This window comes from Charadrius vociferus, unplaced genomic scaffold, assembly GCF_000708025.1.
Source record: "Charadrius vociferus isolate BGI_N301 unplaced genomic scaffold, ASM70802v2 scaffold282, whole genome shotgun sequence".
In the NCBI taxonomy this organism is placed as follows: domain Eukaryota; kingdom Metazoa; phylum Chordata; class Aves; order Charadriiformes; family Charadriidae; genus Charadrius; species Charadrius vociferus.
In genome coordinates this window covers 8133542-8150876 of record NW_009647731.1, presented here as the reverse complement: position 1 = coordinate 8150876, position 17335 = coordinate 8133542, and the positions used below count along the sequence as shown (strand labels likewise).

General features: G+C 38.2%; 1 protein-coding gene across 1 annotated transcript in view; it reads left to right on the top strand.

Annotated features, from left to right (window-relative positions):
• Positions 1-2939: 2939 nt before the first annotated feature.
• The window catches only part of HSPA12A (heat shock 70kDa protein 12A), a 43300-nt gene continuing 28904 nt past the window's right edge, over positions 2940-17335 (top strand). The window contains exons 1-6 of the mRNA XM_009881577.1: positions 2940-2955; positions 4810-4895; positions 7085-7212; positions 13699-13885; positions 14766-14870; positions 16999-17115. Coding sequence (XP_009879879.1) covers positions 2940-2955; positions 4810-4895; positions 7085-7212; positions 13699-13885; positions 14766-14870; positions 16999-17115 — 639 coding nt within the window. The remainder of the gene's footprint in view (positions 2956-4809; positions 4896-7084; positions 7213-13698; positions 13886-14765; positions 14871-16998; positions 17116-17335) is intronic.

Below are 17335 nucleotides of genomic sequence, written 5' to 3'. Positions count from 1 at the left end.
TTCTGGTCAATCAGCACACCCAGGTCCTTCTCCTCAAGGCTGCTCTCCAGCCATTCCCCGCCCAGCCTGTATTTGTGCTTGGGATTGCCCTGATCCAGATGTAGGACCCTGCACTTGGCCTTGTTGAACTGCATGAGGTTGGCTTGGGCTCACCTCTCCAGCCTGTCCAGGTCCCTCTGGATGGCATCCCTCCCCTCCAGCATGTCTACCTCGCCAAACAGCTTGGTATCATCGGCAAACTTGCTGAGGGTACACTCGACCCCACTGTCCATGTCCGCGACAAAGATGTTGAATAGTACAGGTCCCAGTACTGCCCCCTGAGGAACCCCACTTGTCACTGCTCTCCACTTGGACATCGAGCCGTTGACTGCAACTCTTTGAGTGTGACCGTCCAGCCAGTTCTTTATCCACCAAGTGGTCCATTTGTCGAATCCATGTCTCTTCAATTTAGAGACCAGGATATCATGTGGGACAGTGTCGAACGCTTTGTACAAGTCCAAGTAGGTGACATCTTCCCTTGTCCACTGCCGCTGTAACCCCTTCTTAGAAGGCCACCAAATTTGTCAGGCACGACTTGCCCTCGGTGAAGCCATGCTGGCTGTCACTAATCACCTCCTTGTTTTCTATGTGCCTTAGCAGAGTTTCCAGGAGGATCTGCTCCATGATCTTGCCAAGCACAGAGGTGAGACTGACTGGCCTGTAGTTCCCTGGCTCTTCCTTCTTTCCCTTTTTGAAAACAGGGGTTATGATTCCCCTTTTCCAGTCGGCAGGAACATCGCCAGACCGCCACAACTTCTCAAATATATCTCATGGACTTGCGCACCTTCAGGTTCCTCTGGTGGTCTCGCACTTGATCTTCACCTACAGTGGGCGGTTCTCCATTTTCCCAATCCTTGCCTTTACATTCTGCGCCATGGGCAGTGCGGCTGCAGTCCGTGCCAGTGAAGACTGAAGCAAAGAAGTCATTTAGTACCTCAGCTCTGTCTCTGTCCCGGGTAACCAGTTCTTGCATTTCCTTCTGGAGAAGGACCACATTTTCCCTAGTCTTTCTTTTCTCGCTGACATACTTGAAGGATTTTTTGTTTGTCTTAATGTTCCTGGCCACATTTAGTTCCATTTTAGTTCAAATTCAAATTTAGTTCAAATTTTAGTTCAGTTGTCAAGAATTCAATGTTTATTTAACACATGCTGTTTCACGGAATCACGGAATCACAGAATTTTCAGAGTTGGAAGGGACCTCTAGAGATCATCTAGTCCAACTCCCCTGCTAAAGCAGGATTGCCTAGAACCATATGTTTAGCTGTATGTTTTTTTCATACAGTGTAGTTTGACACAGAGATCCTTGGTAAACATGATGGGAGATAAAGCTGGAACTTGAGCTATGTGGGGCACTATTGTGTTTTTTAGTTACAGAAGCCTTAATAAGTCATCTTGATTTTAAGAACCATTCCAAATACCATGATACTACCCAGGACATCTTTCTAAATGGTTAAGAAGAGGAATTTACTCACAAAGTAAAGTCATCTTTTTTTTTTTTTTTTTTTTTTTTTGTGGCAGGATTGCAAGTTGGGTTTCTTGCAGCCCTTCAGCCATTCTCTGCCTTGGAACAGATGCTTTTTTTTTCTTTTAGGTCAACCAATCACAGTCCTTTAGAAATAAGAGATTTTAAAATATCCTGGAATATCCATGCATTTACCGCCCTTCAGAACAGAGTTGTGAAAACTGTGTCACGTGGACATTTTTTTCCCCCAAGCAAACACTAACTCAACAAAATATTCAAGCTCCCACACGGACAAGTATATTTTAACACCTTTCAGTTTAGATAGGGTAGATAGCATAATGTTACAAATTTCCTAATTTTGTTTGGTTTTAACAACTGTTTCACTACTTGTTAGAAGAACTTTTGGCATTAAAGCCAAGGCTTGCAAGCCATTTTCTGTAAATGCCAACTGCTCTGATAAACGACTTTTTAACTTCCCAGTATTCTCAACTACACTCCTTCATTTGTCAGCGATGCAAACTCTTGGATAAGGTCAGGGCCTCTTTTAGCAGCTGAGTTACAATATAACAATTACGGCTGCTCTAATTATTGCACCTGATTAGTTAGTAGCCTCATGAAATGAGTTGCAACATAATACAACTGCTGCTTCTACCAATGTGACAGCAACTCTACAGAACCACTGTAACAGAACATTTTGCTTAAATCTTTAGTTTGCTGCTTTAGAGGTTGTAGCATTGTCTTCCATGATTTTCCTCTCTTGATCCAACAGAACTCTAGGCTGGTGCCCTGTAGGACTCATTATAGAATTACTGTGTTTAACTGGGTATTTGCAGGAGCAGCAGTGAATACAGTGCAGAATGGTCGTGGGTTTGGAAGGATTTTTTTCCTCTGGTGAAAAAATACTGATAAATCACCGAGAGCTTAACCTTCCAGCAGAGTTGAGCAGTTGATGAGAATTAGAAAAAGTTAACCCTGCCACAAATCAAGCCTTTTTGTCTAAGTTTTCAAGAGCATTCTGAAACTGAAATGGACAATTTATTTTAAAGATTTCTGATGAAAATATCTAAGTCCATTTTCTATTTTAAGTGGTATTTTCTGCAGGTACTAAGACAGACCTCTGATCTCTGCTTAACATTTTTTATTTGTCAGCAAATAATTTTATTCTTGTGGATACAGTGAGTGTGCTTGTATACATTTTATGTCTATGGATTATCACAAGTTAATAGGGTTGAATAAATTCTTGATAGAACACCCCCCAAATTAGCACAATGTCGTTGGACGAATATGAATATTGCACTGGTTATTTAATCGCTGAGAGACAAAAAATGTGTATACTGTCACACAGGATTTTCTGAGTTGCATATAGAGGTATAAATAACTTTTCAAGGTACACCAAAGCTGATAACTGAAGACAGGCTGGAAAACAGATTGCTAAAACATGAGTGCTGAAACAGGTAACAAAAAGAATTAGTAACAAGAGAAACAGTGGAAACACACAGATAGTGATTTGATGTCTACATTTTTGTCCTCCAAAGCCAGCATCCTAAGTGGAGGAAATATACCAGTTTCCAAAGATGTTGAGTCAGTGTTCAGATGTCCTGGTCTGCTCAGGAGGTATTGGTTCTGGTCCAGTCAGGAACGACAGCAGGACGCAAAGAACCTGTTTTGTTACTAATTTCTTTTTTTTCCTGTGCTGAAATATTGTTATTAATTTCTACAAAAAGTGCCATGTTGATGGTACAAAAGTGAATCTGTTTTGAAAAGAGGAAGAAATTACGGAATGGAGATTGATAATAGCATCTGAGGCTGATAACAGCATCTGATCCAAATATATCTTAATGAACTGAGCAGATTCAGTGCTTGTCACATTTGGCCTCTGGCTTTTTGTACTTTACCACAAAAGGAGTAGCATAATATATTCTTGAAGAAATGCTATAGGAAATGTGAATATTTTGCTTCTGCAAATGCTTCTGAAGATGAGGCTCAACATGCATATTGCAACTTGAACTAAAAGAAATGTAGTTACAAGAGTAATATTAAGATTTGTAGGAAGATTTTTTCCTGTGGGCAGATTATCCCATAGTTGCCTGCTGCAGAGTTTTTGCATCTTACCTGGGAAACAACACATGTTTGATTACCAAGAGCAACAGGATTCTTAATTAAGTGGTTCTAAGGTCTTTTCTTGCAGAGCAGCTCCTGTGTCATCTTAGAATAATTCTCTGACTTGTCAGTCATGTCTAGAAAATATGTGCTATGCATAAATATACATTTTATTATGTGATACATCCAAGTAGGTGATAAAAATATGTCAAAATGTGTTATTTATGATGGTTATTAATCTATAGAGACTTATTAAATAATTCTGCTCTACATATAATTACCTTGTATTCTACAGAAGAGAATTCAGTAAACTCAAGGCTTAAATTTGAGGGCAGGGGGGTATGAGCATGGACAGGGTGTGTGGTACCTTTTCTGCATTCCATTTCGATAAATCATTGCAGTCTTCATAAGCGAATATATTATATATAAATCCATCTGAGTCATCAGTGCTTAATTATTTTAATAAGCCATTTCCTTTTCTATCATAAACGGGGTAAATACAAGAAGGAAAAATACAAATAGTGCATTGCAGTATTTGTCACTCATTTGGTATGTTCCTTTAAATGAAATTTCAGTATTGTATGCGGGGTAGGAATATTTCTTTGATGATTTGTTAATAATACTTTCCTTTTCCCAGCTGGATTCTGTCCTGCAGTAATATTAACAGCTGCAAGATGTTTCAGTGCAGAGTGTATTGAAGAATGAAAACAGAGACAGCATTGGGAAAGTTTCAGAATAAAGTTCATGATGGAATAATGGCAACTCATTATCGTCAATTTGATATCAACTCCTCTTTTCTCTTAAAATGAGTCTGTCTTTTTTGATCTCACAACTTGTGTTTAGTTTCTGTGTTCACACATTTAAATCTTAGGCCATTAACGTGAGTGTACAGTGTTCAAGCTGCTTGTATTAACTATGACTTCTGAATACATTTAGGAAGACTTTTAAAATTATACATGGTAATGTAATAGGCAAAAGAATGAAAGTTAGTCATGAAGGTCACACAAACATTTTAAAGGCAAAACTGCAGTTGTTGTGTCTTAGCATGTTGTAAGGGCAAAAAAAATATTTTACGTGGGGGCTGTGGAATTTGATTTCTTTCTTAGCAGATTTGTTACAACAGGAAAATAGTGTAGCAGTTTGCAAAGCAACTGTCCTATCCTACTCATTCTGTTTACTGACACTGAAGAATTTTTGCTTCCTTTCAGATGCAGTTTCCACATCTGCTTACTCATCACCAGCCAAAAGTTTGGGAGACCCTGGAATAACTCCACTGTCTCCATCACATATTGTGGTAAGAAATGTACTCTTAACATACTGTATGTTGACGTTAATATCTCCTGCCTGTTTGGTGGGATGTAATTTTTTTAGAAAGTGAAATTTTGGTCATGCTGAAGTTGGTGACAGAGCTCTCATTGATTTCACTGGAGTCCCGGTTTTGCTTTTTCTTTGCCTACTTGCTGAGCTAATAGATTTGCTCCTGCATATTTTTCTATCAAATGCAGGGACTTCTGTCTTTATCACTGATTTGTTTAAGTAGCCCCTGAAAAGTCATTCTGTTCAGAAAAAAAGAAGGCTATATATGATATTCAATAGTAAAATCTGAATTCCCAGAGAAAATAACCTCCTCCACCATAGAGAGAAGCTGAAAGTAGAACTGTTTTAGTTTCTTAAAGGAAAATAGCCACCTCTGTAAGTTTTTAGAAGCCAGCCTGTGATCCATAAAGGTAGTGTGTTTTAATCTCTTATACATCATGTTTGTTTTGTTGACAAACTCCCAGTGAAGCTAAGTCCCATCTGCTTTTAAGATCGTCTGCATCATCTGTAACACAGTATATGCACAGTGTATTTCTTGATGTTGCAAGGGGTCATGTTCAGATCACATTGCTACCCTTGTCGGATTCCTTCCTTAGCTTTCTGAATCAAGTTCAGAGTTGTATGACAACCCTCTTTCAGGATTTCCAGAGTTGGCTGTCATAAATTTCTGCTTTTACTCCCTTCTTTCTCCATGCAGTCTAGAACTTTACCTCTTTATTTCTGTCATAGTGATGAATTTATGTCCTCTTTCAGTTTGATTTGCTCCTTAAACTCTTTGAGGAAGACATAGATAACATACTGCTCTAGTTGAAAAGATTTATTAGGGAAATCCAAACAAGGCTTTCATTATTTGAGACCAAAGCTTGTTACTCTCATTTCTCCATTTTAAATAGCAGGCCTATAGGATGTTCTTGAAAAATGTAGGGATACAATAGAAAGGTGCTGGAATTAGCAAGCATGGAGTAACAGAGAGACGTGAGGAAGATGGTGGAACACTGCTCATAGGATGAGGACGTTTGGCAGTTCGTCTGTGAAAGATAATAACCATTGCTTCAAAACGTTATTGAGGGTAGAGGCTGGACAGCAGTGGTGGAGGATTCAGACATGACCTGTATAGTAATATGTCAACAGGTCTGTTTCATGGTGATTTTGCCAAAATGTTGTGTGTGCAGATGGCTGTATTACCCTCCTTCACTATCTGCCTGTAGCACGCAGCCCTGTCACCAGTGTTTCCAGCTTGTTCTCTTCCTGTCTTGCTAAGCTGCCAGTGTTTTAACCACCATCAGCATGTGAACAGTAGTCCATTGTTATTCATTACTTATTGCTCTTTTACATAGGATTTACGATAAGCAACAGCATACTGGGGAGTGGTACAATTCCTTGCTTATTCACATCGTGCTTTATATCACGTCATTATGATTTGGGCCGTAACCCTTCCACCTCTTCTAGTTAACGTTCCCATGCTGCCCTTGACTATGCTTTTCAGGGATTGCAGGATTACAGGTAAAAGGCAGGGAGAAGGATCCAAATTCCCTGTAAGCAGCTCAGCTTTACACATTCTAGCACAGGCAGGAGGAAAGAATGCATGTAGTACTTACAAAATAAGTGTTATGTAAATTCTTCATGAATAAATAATTATCATGGGATATAAAGCTTATTGCTGTATTTTGGGTTGTTCTGTCTCCACGAGTTTTGAATGGTAGTAGTACCTCATGTTCAAGGTTATGACATAGGTAACTCCTAAACCCATCAAATAAATCCCAAATATACCACATTGATGGAAGTAAACATATTCTTCAGCTGATTAATTTAAGAAAATAAACAAACAAACCAGCCCCAAAACTAATAACCTAGTGTCTAGCCGTAAGTTTTAATGATATAGGATAATAGCTATTCCAAGAAATGAATATAAGGGAAACTCTTGATTCAGAAGTTTAGGTATAAAAGGCTCCAGCAAATGTATTGAGTTGTATATTGAATTTCTACTTCCATTGGAATGCGCAGTTTTCTGGTACCAATTTTCGTCAGAAATGCAGCTTTAGGGAAGTCCTTATTTCCACTGAAGACATATGCATGTCTTGGATAGCAGAAATACTGAAGGGTAAGACAGGTTACAGTTATTCTAATCAGTAACTCAGTGTCTGTTTTGCTTCTGCTATTTAACAGAAGGACTCTGATGCAGATGATGCTGTAGAACAGTTATTTCTTGTTGTTGTGGCTATTGATTTTGGCACAACATCCAGTGGCTACGCCTACAGCTTCACCAAGGAACCAGAATGTATTCATGTAATGAGGTAAGGGCTGCAATGCAGCATTTAGTTTTTGATTGTGCTAACATGGATTGTCTGCAGTAGCTTTAGATATAATCCACAGGAGCCTGAAGTGTCTAGATTTTTCTAGTGTTGCCACAGTGTATGCCTTTCTTGTGGTTATCCTTTTTTGTTGCATCTTGTTGTATTCTAATTTGCTTTAATAATCAATGTTAACGCGTCCCCTGTCTGCTGTTCTGCTGAGTTTAAAAGATGACATGAGTGAAAGGAAGGGTCAATGAGTATTTAGAACTGTTCAAGGAGCAGTGATAATTATTAAGTCAAGATGCCCTTATCTCAGAGACTGAGAGAAACTACCCATTTATTAAGGGTCATGGCATTTCCCAGGAGCAGCCCGTCTCCTGGAGTCGTGCTTGTACACAGTTGCTTGTACAACGCTTTGTTACTTGCACCCAGAAACTGATAGTTCATTTGGCTGATTTAAGCTTTTTAGCATTAACTTTGAATCAAATCCCTGATAATGAATGAGTGATATTGGGAAATAAAGCAATCAAAAGGTATGAATCTGAAAATTAAGGTTTGATGTGTAATCTGTTCTGTATTTTATGTATGTAAGGAACAGATTTTACATGCTGTTATGTAGGGCTCTTTTTTTAATTTCTCGATAAATTCAACACAATGTAAATTTATGCATATAAATATAATGCAATCACAAATGCAAAAACTACTCTGGCATGTACCTGAAAGGATTGCGCTACAAACCATTTTTATAATATTTTTGGGGGTTTTTTCCAAGATTTTTTCATAACTAAAAGCTTATACAATTCTTATTAAAGTATCTTTAAAATGTTGGTATTGTAACAAGACCAAGATATAGATAATTTCAGAAGAAGCAAGGTATGTATAAAAAGCTTAGCCATAGAAGTTCTTCTAAACAAAGCTGCTGTTATAGCAGTAGGTAATCTACTGTTTTAGCACATAATACTGAGAAAAAAAGGGCAAAGAGACTAACTTGTGGTAGTCCAAAGTCATATACTATAATTTTTCTAAGCAAAGATGGTAGCTGCATGCATCTCTGTAAATCTCAGCAGACAGTATTGATTGTGCAGTCAGCCTGCATAGTTGGTTTGTATACGGTTGCAATATATTTCAGAGATGTGACACAACTGTGTGATGTGAAATACTGTCTAAAGGGAGGTAAATTTTTGAATGGTATTTGACCATCCAGTTACAAAAATACAAACCATTTTCAGTACAGAGAAGTAATGCTTCAAGGCCTTTTCTGCATCCTATCCACCTATTGTTCTGCAAACAGCACAGGAAGCTGCGTGGTGCTAGAAGTCAAAGGACAGGCCATGTGTTGCTATCTCAGCCAGGTTACAGGGTTGTGGAGTCAGAATCCATGTATATCCATTCCTGTCCTCTATTGACAGCAAAAAATTAATCAAATTTCTTGAAGAAGTTGGCTGAAGTGAGGGAAGACATCTCTGAAGCTGTACCTGAGCAAGCCTAAATCCTATATACTGTGTTGTTCCTTTCATCTCTGTGGAGATTTCACTATGTGAGTTCCCTACTGTTTCTAGGGATGTCCTTTAAGCGCTTTGGACTCAAAATTTTACCTTAGGACCTGATTTTTGCCACTGGGTTCACACTGTCCTGCAGTAGATTATAGGCTAGATTCTCCTCCCAAGGTACCAGGCTTCCTGCTGTATATCACTGGGATATTGAAATCCGGGTGCTGTGTGGCCAGCTGAGAGTATATTCCTAATCTTAATTAAGAGTTTACTACTTATGGTTCAAACACCATATTTTGTTCCTTATACAATAATGGTAGTGTAATTGTGATTTCAGACCTGTGTAGATATTATATGACATACTGATGTAAAAAGAGGTGAAATAAATTAATTCATATATTTACAACCAGAAAAGAGGAACTTTTTTTTTGGGAGGGGGAGAGGGATGCATTCAGATTTCCAACAGGTATTTCAAACAGTGGAACGTATTTTAATACCAAGGATGATTTTAATTTTTTTTTAAAAATACATATTGCTGATAGGGAAGGATTTGGGGGAATATATAGCTGAAACTGACTTATGAAATAATACATGTAGTATTTTTATATATATGTATATATTTTTATATATATGTATATAAAAATACACATGAAATAAAGAAATTCAATGAAAAGAATGGTATATTTATCAAAATAAGGCTTCAGTAGTTCAGAAGGTAGTAAGAGGTTCGAACTCCGTATATAATAAGGCTTACATGTAGGATAATTTACAAATATTTCAGCAGAGTAAATGTGATTTCCCTCCCGCTCTCGAGAATGTTTACATTAAAATAAAGCGTACCAATGATGCATGATCCTCTTTGCTTCCTAACATTTTTCCACTTTCCCTCCTTGGTGTTGATCCTTTCCAGACATTTAGATTTCTGACTGCCTTTTAACAAAGCTGCTTTTCTGTAAATGTCTCAATGAACGGTAGTATGGGTTTAATTACAAAGTGCGACTTAGGAAAAGAGTGGACAGACAAGGCTTTAGTACCAAGTTTGTCTGTAGTGTCAGCAAAGTCATGATTCTAGTCCTGTAATTAATAGACAAATTCCTGTTTTTGACTGTGAGTGTTTATTTGCTGTCATGCCCAGTATTAAAAAAAAATAAAATATTAATTTATAAGCATTAACCTAAGAAAGTTCTTTAAGCATATGCTTAGCTTTAAATGAGTAGCCTCACTCACTTTAGTAGGCTAAAGCGTGTGTTCAGAATTAGGCGTGTATTTTTATATGATTCATGAATGACTTTCCCTTGATTGCATAACATTAGTTACTGTTTTATCAATTTTAGGTAATGCTTCATACCCATCAACTCTCACTGGTTCCCCACGGCTTCTGTAAAGATAATTGTGGTTACCTTCAGGCTCTTGTTGCAGAGTAGAAATATATGCTACAGTGACTGCTATTTTCTGCATACCTTGAGGCTGAGTGAATGCTTATGAACAGCCTGGCCAGGAGTTCAGCAAGCACTTCAGGGTGCAGGGCAGTGCCAGAGCCATAATGAAAGACAGTTTGGTGCTGTAGAAGGAGTTAAGAATGTCTCCTTTGAAGGCAATTCGTGAGGTCTTACACAATTTTGAAAAACTCCTATTGATTTATGTGCACTTACATGAGGTTATAAATGTTTTGGCTGCTGGTTAAATAGCAACAAACTGAATGTAAGTGTTTCACAAATGGAGAAAAATAAATGGAAAAATGCGTATGTTTATGAAACAAATTGCAGCCTGTCTTTAGAAGTAGGGTGAAAGTGGTCTTTTTTCAGTGTAACTTTACTTCAACCTTCAGATTTTTCCTTTTCCTTCTCTTCCCTGTTTGATTGTAGTTCTTGGCAGACACGTGCTTGCCTTTCTTCTGCATACACACGTCTAGTGGCACTCGGCTGGGTTTTGATGACCCTGCTGCTTCGTTTCCTTGACTGTTATGCTGCAGCTCTGGATCAAATTCTCATCACTCTGCAGATCACTCTCTTTGCTCAATCTGTTAGGCTGATCCATGTCTAAGGAAGGGCATTTCTCTAACCTTAGTATAACCTTGTGATCCTTTCCACACTAACTTTCTTCTTGTCTCTGTTTTCACTTTTAATATACAGTCAGAACCTCTCTGGCTATAAATGGATCTATGCGGCTCTCTTGAGCTACTGCACTTTATATCAGCCTAGGAACTGGTCTCATATGTCTGAATTTAGGCAGAAATCTACCTCAGGTTCTGCTCAAATAGATTTTTTTTTTTTTTTAGCTCTGACCCGGCTTTGAGAAAATACCTCCAAGTGCATTTAGAGTACTGCTGGCTTGTATTCGGCCATGCTCTTGAAAGGTGTTTTTTTTTTTTTTGTGGTTTTTTTTTTTTTCTTCCTAAGATCATTATTACCATCATTTGTAATATTGGGACCATGAAATAAAGCTGCAAATGAAAGTCTTGAAATCCTAGCCATACTGACTGGAAGCCTCCCCTAACTGGACCAAGGCTAGGGCTCCACTTGAGAAGAGTGTCACGAGTTACCATGCACGTGCCTTTGACTCTCTCTAGAAAAACTGTCACACAGGAATATTATTAAAGCTCTGAGTAAAGTTGGACTCCCCCTTCCTTATTGCTCTTTCTGTGACTGAACGGTAATACAGGCTGAGAACTTTAGAACTTGCTGAGCAATTAATGTGTCTAGTTTCCCTCAGAACCTCGTCAGGAAGTGAACATCCAGTTCTCTAGGTGGCTTTGAAAATTTCAACCCATACCACTGAGCATCAATTTGTCTTCATTTAAACTGCACCTTAAGAGTACTTATTCCGGAAAGAGAAAATGTGCCTAACTGTAATGAAAAATAAAGAAGTATTGTTATTAGCCATGTCTTATTTATGGAATTTCCCACTAATGACTCAGAATGAATCATTAATGATTCCAAGCGAAAATGATACCAGTCTGTCTCCTCTCTGCTTGCAGCGAGTGTGTGGGATTTAACAATCTGGTGAAATAGGCAGTGTTTTCTGCTCACGGGCTGTGGGATCCCAGCTTCTTCACATTGGAACCATATGTTTGCTGTAACACCTACTCAAAGATTTTGGAGTTGACCGAGTACATTTCTAGCAGCAGATTAGAAGGAATGACCTGGAGCAAAGCCCTTGCCAGCTGATAATAACTCAGGGGCTGAGCAGCAGGACTAGGGAGGTTTAGGAAAGTTTTTCCAAGTGGATGAAGGTGGAAAACATTCCACTTCTCATCCTGCTGTTTCTGCTTTCAGAGCAGTGGAATTGCTCTCTACACTGAAGTAAATTCGTAGACATGCAATTCCCTGCCATCGCTGCTGCTGGTACAAAAAAAAAGGGCAGATTTTGCTCTGTTCTATCCAGCTGAATGGTCTAAAGGGCTCCCAGCGTTTCAGAAGATCCTGTTCCTTGTTACTTTGCCAAGTATTAACCCCTTCAATTGCAGTTTTCCATGTCCATTGTCTGCCTTGGTCAGGAGGTCAATTAATTTTCAATAGGTTCAACTGTTTCTGAGAGTGAAATGGAAAAGAAGACTTTTTTTCTACATAATCGTCCTATGTCACATAAACAAGTACCACAGAACAAGGCAATCTTTTTGTGCTTCAGAACAAGGACTTTGGCGGTAGTATATTATGAAAGTGTGTTTTGCTATCTTTAGAAAAAAAGCAATCAACATGTGGTTTAATAATGAATGCAGTTGCCCATGTGATCTTAGCTTGGATCCCGTTTGAGCTGCATTAAGATTATGGCTGACAGCATAAAGCAGATTTTCCACTGCTGCCTTTTTAAGAATTTTTTTTTGGTAAGTGTTTGTTTCCCATGCTGAAAGTACTTGTATATGGGGTGAGGAGGAAGAGTAATGTGAGTTTCTTGTTCTTCCATTCTGCTTTTTTTGTGATGGAGAAGTGAGGAGAAGACAAGAATGCTCACAGCTGTCGCTGTGGTACAACTTTCTACTGTCTGATCTTGTCAGCTCCCCATACCTCCCCCGATTCCTGCTGCAGTTAATGGTTGTTCCTAAATTCGATGTTCTTACTTATTTCCTTATCCATTCTGTCAAAGAAGCCTTGTGTTGCTTCTGCCTTAATACTTTTGTACTTCTTGGGTCCTTCTGAAGATACCTTCACAATCTTGATAAGATAGGATAGTTTTATTCACTTTTTTAATGGATGCTAGTGAGGGAAAGATTTTGATGCCTATAAGATACTTGGGGGTTGGGGGAGTCTGCTTTAGTTTTGACAAACTAAAATTTTTACAGCATTTTGGGCATTTAAAACACAAAATCCATCAACTTCAGGTGAGTAGAGAGTGCAATGCAGAGAGCTCAACATCTGCAGACACATCTTCAGAGTTTCAGGTGTCCAGGAAATTAGGTACATGTTCAGATGTTGGTTGAACTGGCTCGTCTTGCTTCAGAGAGCATTCTGTGACAGAGTCAACTTTGCAGTGGTGTTCAGCTGACTTAAACAGGTCCCTTTGCCAAAATGAGGAAAAATATCCCAATCAAGTAAGCATGCATGAAGTCTGATTGACAATTGGATTGGCCCTTTTGAGGATTTGGGTTTTCATTTGTAGTGTTCTTGTACAATAACTTGAGTTTTTTCCTTACAATACTTATTACATTTGTATGTTTAGTTTGAAAATGTCGGTGTAATACTGTTTCCATTGTGTGTGGCTTACTTTAGGGAACTTGTGTTCTTACCAAAGACAGAGTATGATTATGTCCTTAAAAATTATACAGCTAATTTCAAAATTTATTGAATTGTCTGAAATTAAAATTGCAGTCCTCTTTTCTTGAATGTGAATAAAACACTCGGGTTTGATATTATAAGGATTGAAATCAGTATCTTTGTAGGGGAAAGTAGCGTGTGCAGTCTGTCACCAGATTGTTTTTCTCAAGATACGCTATTGTTTCTGCTGCTCGAAACATCATCATTCAGTGTCATTTACTGAAGCTGTTTCATTTGTTGGATAGACGATGGGAAGGTGGAGATCCGGGCGTATCCAATCAGAAGACACCAACTACCATCCTCCTAACACCAGAGAGAAAGTTCCATAGCTTTGGGTATGCAGCAAGAGATTTCTACCATGACTTGGATCCCACTGAATCAAAGCACTGGTTGTATTTTGAAAAGTTTAAGATGAAGCTACATACCACTGGTGTAAGTAATAACTAACTCTCTTGGATGATTGTGCATTTGCTACTCAAATCATCTTCCATTGGACAGTGATAGATTTTGCCTAAAGATTGTGAACTAGATGTGAAGCAGCTCTATTTCTATGTTTAGAGAGTAAATAAAGTAAATTACACTTTTCAGTTAACATTATGATTCATTTTGCTTCCCACTGCATTTGGCAAGTGTATATTGCCAACCTTCTTTCTAAATCTTAGAAGTCCAATATCTGCTTTGCTTAGATCTTCATGTCCTAATTTTCCTGGGTGAAATTCAAGGTTGCGTAAGGACTCTGCACGAGGTCTGTTTGTTCTATAAATTTACTCAGAAAGCAGAAGTAGAATATAAGAGCCATGCTGAACTCTAGCGTAGAGGAGCAAATTTAGCCAGTGTTCATTATCAAAACTGTTTTTTTGCTGATTATATTTTTGTCTTTAAACTAAGTCATTTTAGAGTTTTGGGACTTGGCCAGTATTTTCTGTATTGAGGTGTTTTCTGGTTTCATGTGTTGGTGGGAAGCCAAAAAATCTATGCTTTTAACTCTTAACTTGGATTAAATATTGTGCATATACAGCTTTGTTGCAATTAATTACAAATACACTTATTGTAATTATTTAATATTTAGTCCATAGTTCTCTCTCTGCCTATAGTATTTGTAGACATAGTAGGTGTTTAAAAACAAAGTCTAAAATAAGCAACAAATGTCATGCTCCAGGAAATTCAAGTGATGAGTTAGATCCTCTTCAGAACAATTTTGTCACTTTTTCCTGGCCAGGTGGATAAAGAATTCCCTTTCCTCAAGCAGTGGGAATTAATTTCATGTTTACCTTTTCCTTTTAATAACTTCCAGTTATTTTCTTTCATGTAGAATCTTACCATGGAGACAGACCTGACAGCTGCAAACGGCAAAAAAGTCAAAGCACTTGAGATATTTGCTTACGCTCTGCAATTCTTTAAGGAACAGGCATTAAAGGTACTATAATGCTTCCTTATCTAGATTTTCTATATTTATAACTGGTATAAATGGGAGCTTAACACTTCTAACCTTGCCAAGCTTTGACCTCAGTAGTAATTGATGTAAACAAAGCAAGGCAGCTGTAGAAAATCTAGGCAGGCTATGGACTCTGGAGGGCTCACAATAGCCTGAAGTGATTTCCCCTTGCACAGGGGAAGCTTGCTTCAATAATAGTAAGTGTATCACTGCGATGCAGAGTTCTGAATATCTTCTTGCTGGCTTAAATATTTTCTACTGCTTTTTTCTTCATGAAAAAATGTTGATTAGAAAAGAAAATTTAAAAATGCAGGAGGCGAAGCTCAGGAATTAAATTTGAGACTGGGTCCGGTCCTTGACCCCTACACTTCTGCTGGGATGGTGGATTGTTCTGTGTTCATGCAAGGTTCTCTCTCATGTTAAAGAGTTGGCACTGTGAAATGCAATAGGATGGGCACCTGCTGACATCTGCTGCCCCAGCCTGACTTTGTCTTCACTGATTAAGCAAAGGGTAGTCGGATGAGCTGGTTTTATTTGTAACAGAAACCTTATTAAGAGTTCTGTTACAGTTTGGTAGCTTGGATCTCACTGTAAGTGTGTACGAAGATGACCTGCTGAGGTGTACAAGCTAGCTAACCTAGTGAAAATAGCGTAATTATGCCAATGATCTGTACAGGCGACTTGGTTGCACTGAGAAGTTCAGTATATTAGCCTAGGTGGAATTCTGCACTAGTGCAGATATATAGGCTCCGTTATCCAAACCAACTTAACTACCTGTGCACAGCACTCCTTTATTCTGTAAGCATAGTAGTTGCTGGGTCAGATCAGAATCTTCATTCAGGCAAGCGTTGTTGAAAATAGCGTTGTTAAAAAACTAACCTACTTTTTTGAATAGATTTAATTTACTGTCTGTGAGGTCTCAGCTTATTCTTTATGGCTACAGAGAAATAATCCGATCATTACAACTCAAAATCCTCATCTTGTCAAAGACTGTATTTAGCTAGATTTTGGGATTTTGGGCTTGATTGTGGAGTCACATACTTGTACCTGCGCATAGTCTGGGGAAATTCTTAGTGAACATGGATGCTGTTGCGTACAATTCCATATATTTTCTGTGCTGCCTGTTCAGGGCTACGTCCTTTCTTGATGTTAATAAATAAATTCCTGTGATTTGTGAGTGCATGCTGAAACTAATTAGACAAGCGATATAAATGAACTGTTACTTTGGACTATAATCTGTCCATTTCTAATGCCCTGTGCAGTATAAAGGTACTACTTTTCCCGCATGGATTTTTGAACTGCAGCATAGCTAAACAAACACAACACCTTGGCACAGCACATGCAGAAACATTTTTTTACACTCTAAAGGCCCGTTGTTCACCTTTCTGAACCTTTCCCTGTTTGGATGGAAATTTAGATAGGACATATGGTAGTGACATTTTACTTGGAACCTTTCCCAAAACATGTCAGTGTATCACCTAATTTGCAAATGCAATACAGACTTTCCTCTTTTTAGGGGGGAAAAAAGGACAATAAAGGAACTAAACTAGTCATGAATGTGTGCTTGAAGCAAAATTTTCAAGGAGCAATCAGTCATTTTTAACAGGGTATACTGTAACTTCCCCTTGTTAACTGAGTTGTAAAAATTTGATTTAAAGGTAAGTAAGTGAGGTATAAAGAAGTCATTGAAAAATCCAGATTGTAAAACATAGTGTTCATCAGCGATGCCTTAAATAATTTTTCTATGTATTAATCAAGATGCAAGTGTGAATTCTTCAAGCTAACAGCAAATCCCACACTGTAACTAAGAATGTACGTAAACGTTCTGTAATATTCATCAATGCCGCTTTTTGAAAAACTAACTTTTCTACTTCATGTAGGAGTAAACTTTTCTATAGGCCTCCTTGAGAAGGCATCAACCCTAATCCCAGCTTTTAGCACAGTAAAGTATTTTTGACAGGTTGGCAATAATTCTGATTTGTAGCATAGACGTAACAGTGAAAAAATTGAAAAGAGAGAGTTACTGTTACTAGAGCCAGCAGAAAATAATGTTTTCTTATAAAGTTGACGCCCATCATCTTGCATTCACCTCTATTTTGGTTTTGTTTAGGAGCTCAGTGACCAAGGAGGCTCGGATTTTGAAAACACTGAAGTAAGATGGGTCATTACAGTGCCTGCTATTTGGAAGCAGCCTGCAAAGCAGTTTATGAGACAAGCTGCCTACAAGGTAAGGTTACAGGCTGAATGTAGAAATGCCTCTTTAAAGCCCTAGTTGATAGGCTAAATGATAAACTGTATTTGGGACAATTAACTCTAGTATAAACTATATAAAAATGGTCTAGAAAAGAGTCAGACTAGAAACATTGAAAGACAAGTTAACCAAGCAGTAGCTTTAAGTCGTATTATTCGCCTCTTAAATGCCATTTTCTTGCTGTCCCTTATTGCAG